The 13912-nt window shown below is 39.1% G+C and overlaps 1 protein-coding gene across 1 annotated transcript in view; it reads left to right on the top strand.

The window, feature by feature from the left end:
- Positions 1 to 1642: 1642 nt before the first annotated feature.
- Positions 1643 to 13912, top strand: part of RORB (RAR related orphan receptor B) — a 133386-nt gene continuing 121116 nt past the window's right edge. Inside the window, exon 1 of the mRNA XM_081944826.1 lies at positions 1643 to 2438. Within this exon, the coding sequence (XP_081800952.1) occupies positions 2432 to 2438 (7 nt within the window). The 5' untranslated portion in view covers positions 1643 to 2431. The remainder of the gene's footprint in view (positions 2439 to 13912) is intronic.

Here is a 13912-nt window from a genome sequence, read left to right as displayed (position 1 = left end):
GCAAGAGCAGCACTTCCCTACAATTAATTAAAGCCACCCAATGTTTCCCCAGACTTCTGTGTGCACTTAAAAAAAAAAGGTGCCAGCCCAGCCAAAAAATCTGCCTGCTTTAATGAATAGCAGAGAACTGCTGTGCTTCTGCTAATGTGAGTTTTGAATCCTTTCTCCAAGTAACTTTGGAAGCTTGCACTGACCTATTGAAGAGGACTTTAACTCAGCAGTAGAGAAAGAGCCTATGGTATGTAAGTTTCAGTTTAGGAAAGTTGCATGGTATTTTCTAAAAGTGAAGTTACTTTATCCTGGATTTCTAAAGTGGATTAATAATATAGACTAAAACTTAAAGGAAAAAAAAGATTTGAAACAGCTTGGGTTTACTTGATTTCAGTTAATAAACTATATGTTGGTCTTATAAATAAGGCACCAGTCTAGAAAGCAGGAGATCATGAGTTAGTCATTAAAGTCAGCTGGCTGATTTTGGGCCAGTTGCTTTCTCTCAGCCCAACCCACCTGACAGGATTGTTGTTATTGTTGTGGGGAAAATAGGAGGAAGAAGGTAGGTATGTGGGGTATGTTTGCTGGGTTGTTTCTAAAAATAATAAAGGCTGGATGCAAATAAATATGCCCCAAAATAATTGCAGAAGAAAAAAAGGACCACACTATTGTGTGTTTCAGCTGGCTTCTACACCACTTTCAGCTGATTTCTATACCACCCCAATTTTGTGGCTTTTTTCTTGGTTTTAATAAAAAGAAATTGCTTGGTTGTGGATTAGATGGATGGATGGATGGGATGATCTTGTGTTTTTTTTAACACCTGCATCCAAGGACCCTGTTGTATAAGAGATAACTTTATATCATCTAAAAGTTAAAAATAATGTCATGTTCTTCTGCACCTCCATTTCATTTTGCAGTTTTGTAACAGTTCCGTTCAGTTCTGAAGTCTTTCTTAACGGCATCTTCATCTCCGGGGCTGGAGATCTGCTTATTGTTTTATTATATACTCAAGCATACTACATAAAGGTGAAGAAACCGCGTTTTACACACACACACACACACACAAAAAAAAAAAACATCCTTCTAACCAATTTAAGGAGAGAAGCCAGAGAGAAGCAGAGCGAAGAAATCTCTTCAGACCCGTCCAAGGTGGGACGGGAGCGCTTTGAGAACAGGAAATCAATCCCCACCCCCACTCCCTTGTTCGGGGTGACGGCAGGACAGAGAAGCGGAGAAGTGAGAGGACCCAGTTCTATCGACGCCGAGCCAAGCCTTTCAGGAGACCAGTTCACCTCAAACCGCCGACCGCAAGTTAAGAGACCGCCTGAAGCGCGCGAAGCTTCGCCCAGAAAGCGACGAAAGGGAATCAAGAAAGCGGAGCCTGGCCGCCAGCCACAGAGAGCGCGAGCCAGGGCAGGCGCGCGCGCACCCGCGCGCGCTCCCTCTACGTCGCCTCCTTCCCTCGGCCCCGCCCAGCTTTCGCTCTCGACAAAGCGTCTGCCAAACTCCGCCTCCCCCCTCCCCCTCAGTCGCTTCCTTCGGCGCCCAGGCCGAGACTCTTCCCTTCGCCAGGGCTTCCAACTCCGGCAGCTTCGGATTGGCCGAGGGGCTTGACAGGAGGCGGAGCGTGAAGTAACCGGCGCTGCCCGCCCTCCGCTATAAGCCTCTTTGCAGCTTTCCCACTCAAGCTCCCTCGCGCTCCTGTTTCCTGCGTGTCCTTGTAACAACCGAAGGATGAAAACAGACGCGTAGGGGAAATCTGCTCCAAACAGGCACAACTGTCGTGTGAAAACGCACAGGCTCTACCGTCCGTAGCCGCCGCTTCCTCCTCCTCCTCTGCTTCTTTGCGGTGGCTGGGCTTTTCCCCCTCCTTCCTTCCAAAAAGCGCAACTCCTCTCCTCCGCCTTTTTCCCTTTTCGTCTGATTTGTTTCTCCCCCCCCCCCTCACAACCATCCATCCGACAACAAGTCCCCTTCCATCGCCGGCTCCTGCCGCCGCCGCCGCTCTCCAGGCTGCGGGAATCACAAAAGAAAGCTTCGCAAGTCGGGTGTTGTTGCGGACTTGAAAAGCCCGGGTAGAAGGGACCGAGCGAGCGCTCAGAGGCCGGGAGAGGAGCGGGGAAGACGGCCGACCCCGCTCGAATCCAACGAGTCGCCCAGAGAGACTTTTTGAGAGCGTTTTGGCGGCTGAGGCGAGAGAGAGAGAAAGAGATTATAATCCCCTGACGAAATAGAAAGAAAAGAGAGAGAGAGAGAAGAAGAAGAAAAAGAAGAAAAGAAAGTTAAAAGGAAGGGGAAGAAAAGAAAGACGAAGCACCTTGTAGGAGGAATGGTTGCCGCAGCGGGACAGGCTCTCCACAGCCGTCGTCTTCGCTCTTGCTGAGGAGGGGATTTAAGTTGAGAGCTACATGACCGCGCCGAGCGGGGACTCACCACCACCATGCGAGGTAAAGGGCGGGACGGTGTCCTCGGCTTGGCCGGGGAGGGAGGGAGGGGAGCGAGGAAGCGAAGCGACGGGCGAGCCAACCTTTAGGAACTGCTTCTGAAGGGGCTGGAGAAGGGTCAGAGATGGGGGAGGCAGTGGGTGCTGCCACGTTATCAGAAAGTTCTCTTTTTTCTTTTCTTTTTGGCAGATATGGTCTATGTCTGTGTCTTGTCTCCCGTCTCCTACCCCCCGCCCGCGCCGCCATTTGGAGTGGGGGTGGGGGTTGAGGATCTCTTTGAGGGTCCCTCTCCTTTCTACAAAAACAGCAGGCAGAAGTTTTGCTACTTTGACGACTTCTGAGCAAACGCTGGTGAGCAGAGATGCTCCCTTGGGATGGGAGAGGGAAATTTGAGACAGAGAAAGATAGTGGTTGCTAGGCCTGGAGGAGGAGGAGGAGGGGGAGGAGGAGGAGGAGGAGGAGGAGGAGGAGGAGGAGGAGGAGGAGGAGGAGGAGGAGGAGGAGGAGGAGGAGGAACTAGTTAGAAATGTATAGTTTTTACTGGAAACTTAGACCAGCCTATCCCAAACTGGTATGCCATCCTTGGGCTCCAGCCCAATGAAGGCAACCAAGTTGGGTTAAACAAAATGTACAGTATATGGCCTGTAAGCAGTAAGAAAGAAAGGACTCTGGGGAGATTTGGGTCTAGACTACTAATTTGACTAATTTGGGTCTAGACTACTAATTTGGCAAGCAGGACTGGAAGTAAAGTAAAGTGAGGCTTCTTTTTGGGCAACTTTCTAAGCCCTCCATCCCACTATCGCAAATACTTTAGATGCAACGTACATTTTCCTAGAGAAAATGCAAGCTGGCAATGGTGGAGTTGTGGTCTGGCATTCACCAGAACTGAAGAAAAAGTTCTGATGGAATCAGCTGCAGAGTGCTATGGATCAGCTATCTCTTTTAAGTGTACAGTTTTGGACAACATTCAATCATTTTAACTCATGGTCCATCTAGATACACATTTGTCTTTTTGCATCCAACTCCTATCCTCTGTGATGGTTATTAATTTATTTTTTTCATGGCTCCATGATCCATTGATCATGGAGCCATGGCACTCTTTGTGGCTTTGCAGGCTTATTGTACAGAGTGCCAAACTTGGAGTGTTGAAGATGACTTCAGGGGGTTCTTAAAATATTTGGAGGAAAGGCTGAGCTGTCTGCAAATGGGAAACCTACTTCACCATTAGCAGCAATATACACACCTGCCATCCTTCCCAGCTTCTGTCTTCCGAATATATTCCTTGAACATCAACTTTTCTGGTGGCCTTGAGATAATTTTCACTTATTCAAGTCTCTGAATGTATTTATCAGATTTAAGCATGTTTCCCTGTGGACTGGTTAGGATATGATACATTGAATAGCAAGAGGATGGCTGGAGCAGAGAAAGACAGAGAATCCAAAGATAGCATATTGACCATAATTGACGGAGCACTCCTATCAGTACAGTACTTCTCAAATCCCAAAAGGAAATTGGATGACCTGCCCCCTTCTCACTCTCGAATAATTCACTTCCTCGACAGAATATAAATCTAGAGCCTCCGTCATTCCTTCAGCGCGTTATCCCTTATTGTGTCTCCTTACCCCATTGCACCGTCCAGAGGAGATTTCTCGCGGATCTTTGGTATAAGGAGCTTTTGCGTTGTTTTCTGTTAAATTGCACAATCCTATTGAAATTGGTTTCCCGCTTATCCAGTGGTTGGTGGTAGATTGGGCTGTTTGGGTTGGAGGAACGCTCCTAAATTCGCTCTCTTTCCCCGAAGGCGCGCGTCTACTTTTAAACATCGCAAATTTACTGATTAATGCACATCTTGTTTCCAATCGCCATTCATTTAAAAAACGGGATTGCAAGCAAAAAGGCCTTTATTTTTTTTTAAAGACCGCCATTTCCACTCCCCCCATCCCCCATCCCCCATCCCCCCCCCCTTTAAAGTAAACCCGCTCTAGTTACAGACTAAATGCAGGTGAACTTTCTTCTCTGGCGGCAGGTACTTTCCTGCTTGGTTAACATGATCGAAAAATGGCAGGCGTTCACTTAAATGACCGGAATACATGTAAGGTTAAGAGAAGAAATTACGGGGGATGAAGACGATCCTGTTAATTAGGATATCCTATTGTCACTTTCTTAAAGCATATGAAGTGCAGTTAAAGTAGAAAATACTTGGTGGGTGTGTTTCCACAAAGCTAGCGCGAAGTTTGTCTACTTGTTGACCCCTTCCACATCTAAAACAGGGGGAGATCCTGGTCAAAACAACCGACTCCTTTCTAAATCGGAGAATGAATGCCGAGAAAGGGTCGGTAGTGCAGAGATACTTACAATACTTGTATGTTCCGGTGACAAGGGAGGGTGGCTGTAAAACGACCCAGCGGTCTCGAGTGTCCTTACTCAGGGGTCTAATGAAGGGATGCGCGGCTTCTGCCGGACTATTGCTAGGAGTCGGCGAGGGACGGAACTCTGCCAAGGATCTGACCTCAGGACTTCAACGCTCTGGTATTTGGGCAGAAACTAGGCTTTTAAGTTCTTAGATTGAAGAAGCTCTTGCTTCGTAAACTATAAGAACCCCGCCCGATCTTGAAATTCCTCCGCCGTAACTGCTGAACAGCTAAGAAATATACACCCGCTCCAAGCGCTTTTCTTGGCAGTGAACGTCCACTTTGCCTTTGGCCCCTGGAGAGGGGTCTAAACATGATTGGTAAAGAAGAGGCCATAAAATTTAGGCTTCCGATTTGACAGGATCTGTCACGTGTACCGAAAACTACTTTACTACCACAACCGCATTCAATTAAATTTACTTCCAAGTAGACGTTGGCAGTGCCATCCCCGTCTTGCAGGTTTACTTGGAAATAGCTCCCATAGAGTTCGCTCGCGGTTAAGATTCTGTAAAGATGGCTAAGCACGCCTTTTGGAAATGGATCTCTTTGGTTGGCTGTGGGGGAGGGTTATTTCTGAACCCAACCCTGCCTAATCAGTTGCGTCCGATTGGTCAAGGTGAGATAGGGACAAGTACTACTAATGGGCGGGTAGGCAGGTAAGCGAAAAAACATAGGATCAAGATCGCCCAAAGTGATTGGCATACTGCTCGTTCTGGCAGGGTTGTGCTTACCGAACTCGCAAGTTGTAGGGGCCAGTTGGGCGAATTCGGAATTCAGCTGCCAAAGCTTCGTGGCGCTTATCTGTGGCTGCCTCTGCTTCGGGTTGGCCTGGGCCTTTGTCATGTGCTCCACTGACCTACTTCTCTCGGCTGAGAAAATAAGTCCAAAGACCAGAGCAAGACCATCCCAGCCTCCAGCGTTTGACAGGCGGAGATTATTCAGCGAAAGCTGTCTGAATCTGCTCTTAGTTCTTATCCCGCGAAGTCTTAAGCGCCCTGTGGACCAGAGCTCCGGGTTTCCTAAAGGACATGCATAAACCTAATTTGTGTATTTCATTTTTTTTAAAAGAAAAGTTAATTTGAAAATAAATTGGCACCCTTCATTTAAATATTTGACCCAATTTCTAGCCCCCATCTAGTTACATTGTATAATAATTGTGCCCTACTTCGCATTTTCCAATTCATTAGATCGTCTCAGTTTCCGTATGCTGAGTGGCTAATTCGATTTAGAAACTTCATCAACTCAAGTGCTCGTGTTCTTATAAAACGGGCTGATTTTTCCTGAGAACCTCTCCTGTTACTGTTAAAGAAGCGATTGGCACGGTTGGCAACTCCTGCTTGAAGGCCAGGCCGCAGTAATGGAAAGAGTGCGCCTTTTGCAAATGAAATGAGGCTGTCAATTCCAAGGCGAATCAGGAAATAAGTTCCAATGATTTCAGCGGCATTTATCTTGGAGGAAATATAAAAACGCTTTCTAACGTCCTTAACCGGCTTTCCTTTGAAATCAATAAATTGAATAGGTATGATGTCTTAGTCTATGTTGATCTCAGCTGTGTAATTAAGGTATCCATCAAACGTTCCCAACTTACCTGTCTAGTCTTTTACCACTTCAATATAAACTCCTGGGCGACGGAAACGCCTCCTTGACTCATTTGAGTCAGACCCATTTCTTTGTAAACCTTTAAAAGTCCGATTAGATCGATCCTGCCGCTTGTCACGCATTTCTCTTGCTTGTCGTTTTTAATATTATATTATGAAGGATGAAATGCCGGGAAGTCCACAAGACTCGACAGCGACCCTCACTGGTAATCAACAACCCCCTCCTCATTTTCTGGGATCCTGCTTCTCCCCCCCCTCCCCAATTTGGCAGCATTTGGCAGAACTTTTCCCTTAAGGGAACTGCTTTCTAGGGGTGTTTAGCTTTGGTAGATTTGAGGAGCGGATATCTCGAGCCACACCGGCGCGAGAACCAAATCTCTTATTGAGCTCCCTCTTGCTGGACTGGCACCTCAAAATACTCCCCCCCAGTCTTGTTTCTAAAAATCAGCTGTGGAGTGTCCCCGACCTTCAGTCGGGCCAGTCTTCAGCGCTAGTGATTCGTTCGAAGGGGAGCAGACTTTGGTTCTTGGAAAATTAATCTCCCCGTTTTTGTTTTTAAAGTTTTGGTTCCGAAGAGGAAAGTCGCGAGCAATCCCTAGATTGAGTACTTTCAGCAAAATCAAACCACGGCCTTCCGAAGTGAGGGCAAAACTTCTGCTCAAATAAACGAAGCTGAGAGGTTTCGGTATTTATTAAGCTGCTTTTCTTTTCTTTTGGAAGTATAATAGCGACCTTAATAATACACATAACTTTTTTTGAAACTTTTTCAAAATCTTTTCCATCCCCCAAAATCCCAAACCTCGCACAGTTTACTAATTTCACCCCACTCAGAGAAAGGCGAGCGGGAGGTCTAATCTGCCATGTCAACTGTGAAGGGGTCGCGGGAAGTCCAGCCAAGGTCCGTGGTATCCGAAAAAAAAGAGAGAGGAGGGGGCTGGATCCTGTCCTCGCGGCGGTTATCTGTTCTCTGAAGCCTTACGGCGCAACCCAACAGACTGGGTTGAGGTGGTTCACTTCCCTTATTTTCTTGCAGTTTAGAAACTGTCCTGAAGCCTCAACAAAATTAGGCTTGATTGCGCTACTGAAATATTTCAAAGATAGATGATAAGTGTTTCGACATCCTATTCGTGCTGTAGTCTGCTTCAATCTATATCTAGTTTGAAACTGGTTTTGCTATAAAGACACTTCTCTTTCAGATTATAGTTGGGATAGAGAGGAAATATGAAAAGAAACAGTGTGATACTACTTATGTTACTGAATTAAGATGTCCATTTGTGTGGAAAATCAAGCACAATTCTAGGATACTTATATCCTAAATATAAACGCCAGATAATCAAAACAATATACTGTCCAACTGAAAATACACACCCAGATTGTGATTCCTCTTTTTAAAAATACACATATATTGGAACATTTCAACTGACAATCATTTTTACTCTTGTTTTTGTTATTATTTTAAAAATTCCCTTTTTGTGTATGTAAAATCACAAAAAAAAACAGTTTTTGAAAATTCAGAACATAGTAGTCTAAATCACTTTTATCACTGTTGTATTTTTTTTAAAAAAATAAATGCATAAAATAACATCCAAACTGTTATCACAGTTAATAATCACATCTTCCAGCAGTTTGTTCAACTGTGGTACTTCGGTTCCCTTCCTCATCAACAATTTAGGCAATTTCACTGATTCATCAAACACCATTCCAAATATTTTCTCCTCAACATTGAAATACAGGTAATGTTATCATCTTCTTAACTTAAAAAACTTATCCTTTAATTATTGCTAATGATGTGTTTTTGAAACATAGTGACTTATTATCATATTAGCAATTGCTGAATCTTAAGAGACAATGTTTACATTAAAATACCCTTGCAACAGTCAGTACTGCTGACTTACATCATCACGGCCATAGGCCTGCCAAGAATGGATAGTTCTGTTCATCATTGTGAACTTAGTTATTGAACTGAGCAAGCCAAAATAAGATAAAAATGATGTGGGAAATCATTGACTTCTAGAAGGATGATACCATATGACAGAATTTGAACTTTGTATTTTTACTACAAAAAACTGTAACCAGAAAAGCCTTCACTGAAATTCAAGCATGAAGTCAAATCTGTCATAAGTTGCAAACCAAAAGATACATTGCAATTTATACATCTGCTTTACTGATTTTTGATATTTCTATTAGCGAAAGTTGCTTTCCAATCAAATTATAAATTTTAAATTAAAAACTCATCAGTCTTTTACGAATCCTGTAGATTTGCACTTTTCCTAGTATTTTATTTCCCAGTTTTATTCAAAGCTATACACTAGCTAGGTAGTAAAAAAGAAATAGGTAGATTATTAGGTAAAATCTACTAGGTAGATTTTAGCTAGTTCTGTCAAACAGTTTCTTATAGAGTAGCCTGTTTCTTTGTTTGCTTTATTCAGGAGCTCCAGCAGTGTATATGGTGCTCTATCCTGCCATTTTTGCCACAAGAACAACTCAGTAAGGTAAATTGGACTAGGAGTGAATGAATGGCCAAAGTAGCACAGTCCATGGCAGATGGTGGACAGAAAACAGAGTTTCTGCAGTGCTGGTCAATACCTTAATTACTACACCACAGTATAATGTATGTATATTCAGAAATAATTAGTTGCTTCAGTCGGCTTTCTCCCAAGTAAATATACATAACTTTTTGGCAATCCCTGTGTAAGTAAATTTCAAATCTAATCTGATCAAATCCTCAAAATCTTTCTGACATGCTTTTCTCTCAATAATTTATTTAATATTTAGATATAGTATCAGGACAGGGAACCATATTTTAGAGAAAAACTGGTTTCAAGTGTTATAAGAAACAAAGCTACTGATAGGAAATGATCAAAATGTGAATGTGATATTCAGATTGAAATATGTATTGTCGCAAATAAGGCTTAATTTTAAACTTGCCGAATTAATGTAAATAACATTCAGCAGTTTATTATTTTAAAATTATATATTACCCTTAATAGGATATTTGTATATATAATATAGTATATTTCTGTTTTCATTTTCAGTTGATAGTGTTTTAGAAATGAACTGTGACTTCAAATCCCTTTTGAAAAGGTGTTGCTAAATTAATTGTATTAATACATTTTATCAAGAACAGCGGTTGCCATTACAGTAGTCCTTGACTTACAACCGTTCGTTTAATGATCATTCAAAATTACATCGCTGAAAAAACTTACTTATGACCATTTTTCACACTTATGACTTTTGCAGCATCGCTATCGTCATGTGATCAAAATTCAGATGCTTGGCAACTGATTCATATTTATGACCTTTGCAGTGTCCTGGGGTCATGTGATCCTCTTTTGCAACCTTCTGAACAAGCAAAGTCAATGGGGAAGCCAGATTCTCTTAACAACCATGCTACTAACTTAACATCTGCAGTGATTCACTTAACAACAGCAAGAAAAGTTGCAAAATGCTGCCAATATCATTTAACAAATGTCTCACTTATCGACATAAATTTTGTGGTTTTAAATCGAGGACTACCTGTATTTTTGCAATAGTTACCTGGTTATGAAAAGCCAGCTCAAGACCTATCGAATAAATATTTTCTCACCTTTTTAATTGATGCAAAACTTGACAGAGAACTAGTTCATACATATATGAAATTGATGGACATTTGCTTTTTTAATTAAAGCAACAAAAAGACAGAGGATAACATAATGTTCAAATAACAAATTAATGACATTTGCTACTGACTTATAAGTCAAGTTACTTCTTTTATAGCCTGTAACTCGTTCCTCCAGTTTTAACAAAGAAATTCATAGGTGTGATAGTGATAAATCATTAAAACTATTTATCAATAGTGATAAATCATGCTTTACCATGGAAGTGTGGCTCTTAGTAGAATTGCTTGTGAGTTGTAATATAGCAACAAAAGCCTTGACAACCCTCTTAAACAGGAGAATAATAAAAAATAAAAGAGCATTCAAATAAGAATTTAATGACATATTCACAATATCTTGTGTACAATTCCTTTTGAAATTTCTTTGTATGTTTCAAATTAAATTCAAATTCTAGGTTCACCTGGACTGAGCTTTGTATAATTGCACAAAGTCCTTTTAAATATAAAAACTATCTGAATGAGAATGTTAGCTTAATTTGACACCATATTTTTAAATCCGTCCCCATTAATAACATTTACATGCATAAGTAGCGCAGTTGAAGACTATAATTTTTCTCTTGATTTTATCTTTCATGTATGCCTACCAAGCTATGTGTTTCTTACCATGATGGCACCTTCATAATCCCTAATCCATGATTCTCACAGATTTCAACAGATAAATAGTACAAACCTATACATTTGTTTCCAGGAGTAAACTCATTTGAGTTCCTGGATAAGAACAGATAGTGCTGCAGCATTGTTTGACTAACAAGGGTTTCATATTGTGTTCATAAATTCAACCAAAAGAAGCATTTAAAAACTTTATTACCTGTTTACACAGTTAATACTTCCCCATTGGAAACAAGAGAGCTTTGTATCTTAATTATTTATTTAGAGTATATTAATTATACTTTATTAGAATACGTAGTGAAGACTCTGTTTTTGGTAATTGATCTCAGAATGTTACCTCATTTTCTCGTGAGTGAATTATGCTGAGAATATGGCAACATCCACAATAATTTTAAGAAATGGTATGAAGATGTCTATGTCAAAAAAAAGTGATTGAAATTATCTCTGAATTCAAAGCAGTGAAAACAAAGTACTCTTTCAACTAAAGGTCAAATAACAGTGGTTACTTGCCAGATGAACTCATTATTTGAGAATTATTTCATAGACTGCAGGGAAATGTTGCTATCCTGAGGCTACTCCCATGAACAAAGCAAATCAAATTTGAAAATGTATATTGTAGAACCATGTGATATCTAATAGCTTGAGGTTGTATGAAATGCAAGATTAAACTGTCTCTGTAGTCATCAAAGCCGTACAGTTTATTTAACATTAACAAAGGATATAATCCTGCTCCTACTGAATTTTGTAATAAATTTGTGTAAATGGATTACTGTTATAGGCGTAGAACTGTACATACCAAAGTTACTAAAGCTACTATTGGAGAACTGAAACAGATGTGGAGTTTTAGAATATTCAGTTCATTACTACTATTGACTACTCTGGGTGGAACTGGTTAAAGGAAAGTGCTTCCTTTGCTGTTAAAGATATTACTCTGAATTTAAAGATGCAATTCTATATGCAAACCACAAAAATGAAGCACAACTGTTTCAAAAATTAGCATTTTTCTAACATTGATAATAAATTGCTAAGTATAATCATTACTTCTCATAATGTAATGTATTAACTTGGTCAAATAAAAATAATTATGGCTAAAACTAAACAACATAATTATATTATAGCTAATTATAATATTAAAAAGGAGTAATATTATAATTAGCTAATATTATATTAGTAATATTATAATATGTCAAAATTCCTTCTGCTATCTTCCATACGTATAGATACAGTCAAATTGCAATTGTTCCTTTAGCTCTTGTCTCTTTACACCTCTTGATCAATGTATTTTTATTTTGTTTTTTAATAGAAAGTTCAGTCTTATGACATGAATATGCCTTGGGGCCCATGAATGATACAATCTAAATGAATATTTTCATATGCAACTTATTAAACTAATCCAAATTGGTTCAACCACAGTCTGAACTTGCGATAGCTAAAGCTAAAAAAATTAGCAACATTTAAACCAAAATACAAGGATATTAAATTAAATAGATTTATCATTTAGGAGTCTTCCAAGTCTGAATAAATTATTTGGCATTAAAAAGAAAGTTTAAACTTTTCTGTAACTTACACATATGAAATAAATATATGTGTAGTACTATCATAATTATATTTACTCAGAAGTAAATTCAGTGAGACTTCTCTATGATTTGGTATGTTCTGGACTGGAATTTTATTTCTTGATTGTCTATATAGTATATAACAAGCTGACAGTAGAATCTTTGGCATGTTTGCTCAAGAATGAGTTTTTAGTATCTAATGCATCTTGGTCTGTAATAATTTTGTAAAATTAATTTAAATTGGATTCTATAAAATGACATAAAAATTGCTAGCTTCTCAACCAATACCTCAAATTTTCTGAAAAGGTCCACCAATCTGGAACCAATTTGAAAAATAAGTCAAATTCTGTGCTAATTAAATTATATTTTCAATTGAAATAGAATCTCTTAGCAGAATGACAGCATTGAATCTAACTGATAATTAATAATAGGAGTATTTGGACTCTCACAAGACACACACACCCCTTTCTAGTTCATTGGTCATTTTTCAACATCCCATGGAATTACTGCATTAAAGTTTTTTTGTCATAATTTTTTTTCTAATTGTTTTTTTGGTGAAGATATTTGCAGAAACTGGCAAATTTGATCAGCCAAAAGCCTACAGAATGAATTGCTTCACTTTTACTTCTGTATACAGTCAAAATAATGTACTTTCAAAAATTTTGTATAGGATATTAAGAAATGTTAAACTTCATTCCCACAAAAATTCTCCTTAAAAGTAGAAAGAAATCATATTAAACATGATTTAAACTTCTAGTTTAAGCTGTTTCCCTTTTCTGTTTATTCATGTTAGATCTATATGCATGTAATCTTAATACTATTAGTAATTATGTGAATCTCAATATCCAAAATATCATCTTTAAAAAAAATTAACTGAAAAACTGGGCAACTTAAAATGTTTTCACAGTATATGGAGAGTTTAATAAATTATGGATTTCCTCAATTTCAATATGTGTGTGAGTCTGTATCCACACGCAAACACATATACATACATACAATTTGTAGAAAATGGCTATTTTTTAAAGGCTTGCTACTGCAATATATTATAATTATGAATGTGTGTTTGTGTGTGGCTACAGACACAACAGACAGATAAAAACATATATACACACATTTAATTTTACATATGTTAGAAAGAATAAATTACCAACAGCCTTCTATTTTACAATTGCTTGTTTTTAGATTGAAGACAACTTTTGCTGGATCTGTATCATGTTATAATGGTATGTGAAATTATGTAAAATAAATTCTAGTGAACATAGTGCAATTTAAATAGAATTGCACTATTATGGTTGTATGACAAATCTTACAAAGTTTTAGATTGCTGAACTTCTAGTTTAAGCTATCTTCCTTTTCTGTCCATTCATTTTAGATCTATATGCATTTAATCTTAATACTATTAGTAATTATGTAAACCTCAATATTCAAAATGTCACCTTTAAAGAAAAATTAACTGAAAAATTAGGACAACTTAAAATATTTTCATAACGTATGTAGAGTTTAATAAGTTATGGATTTCATCAATTTCAATATCTTACTTATTCTTTATCATGTAAATAATTATCCCCAAACTTCAGTAGTTTTTCATATATAGCATCGATGTTTGCATATCTGAATGTAAAGGCACTTCTTTGTCCCTCAAACTCAC

The sequence above is a fragment of the Natrix helvetica genome (assembly GCF_964273705.1).
Source record: "Natrix helvetica genome assembly, chromosome: 2".
Lineage (NCBI taxonomy): Eukaryota > Metazoa > Chordata > Lepidosauria > Squamata > Natricidae > Natrix > Natrix helvetica.
This window is presented reverse-complemented; position numbering and strand designations above follow the sequence as displayed.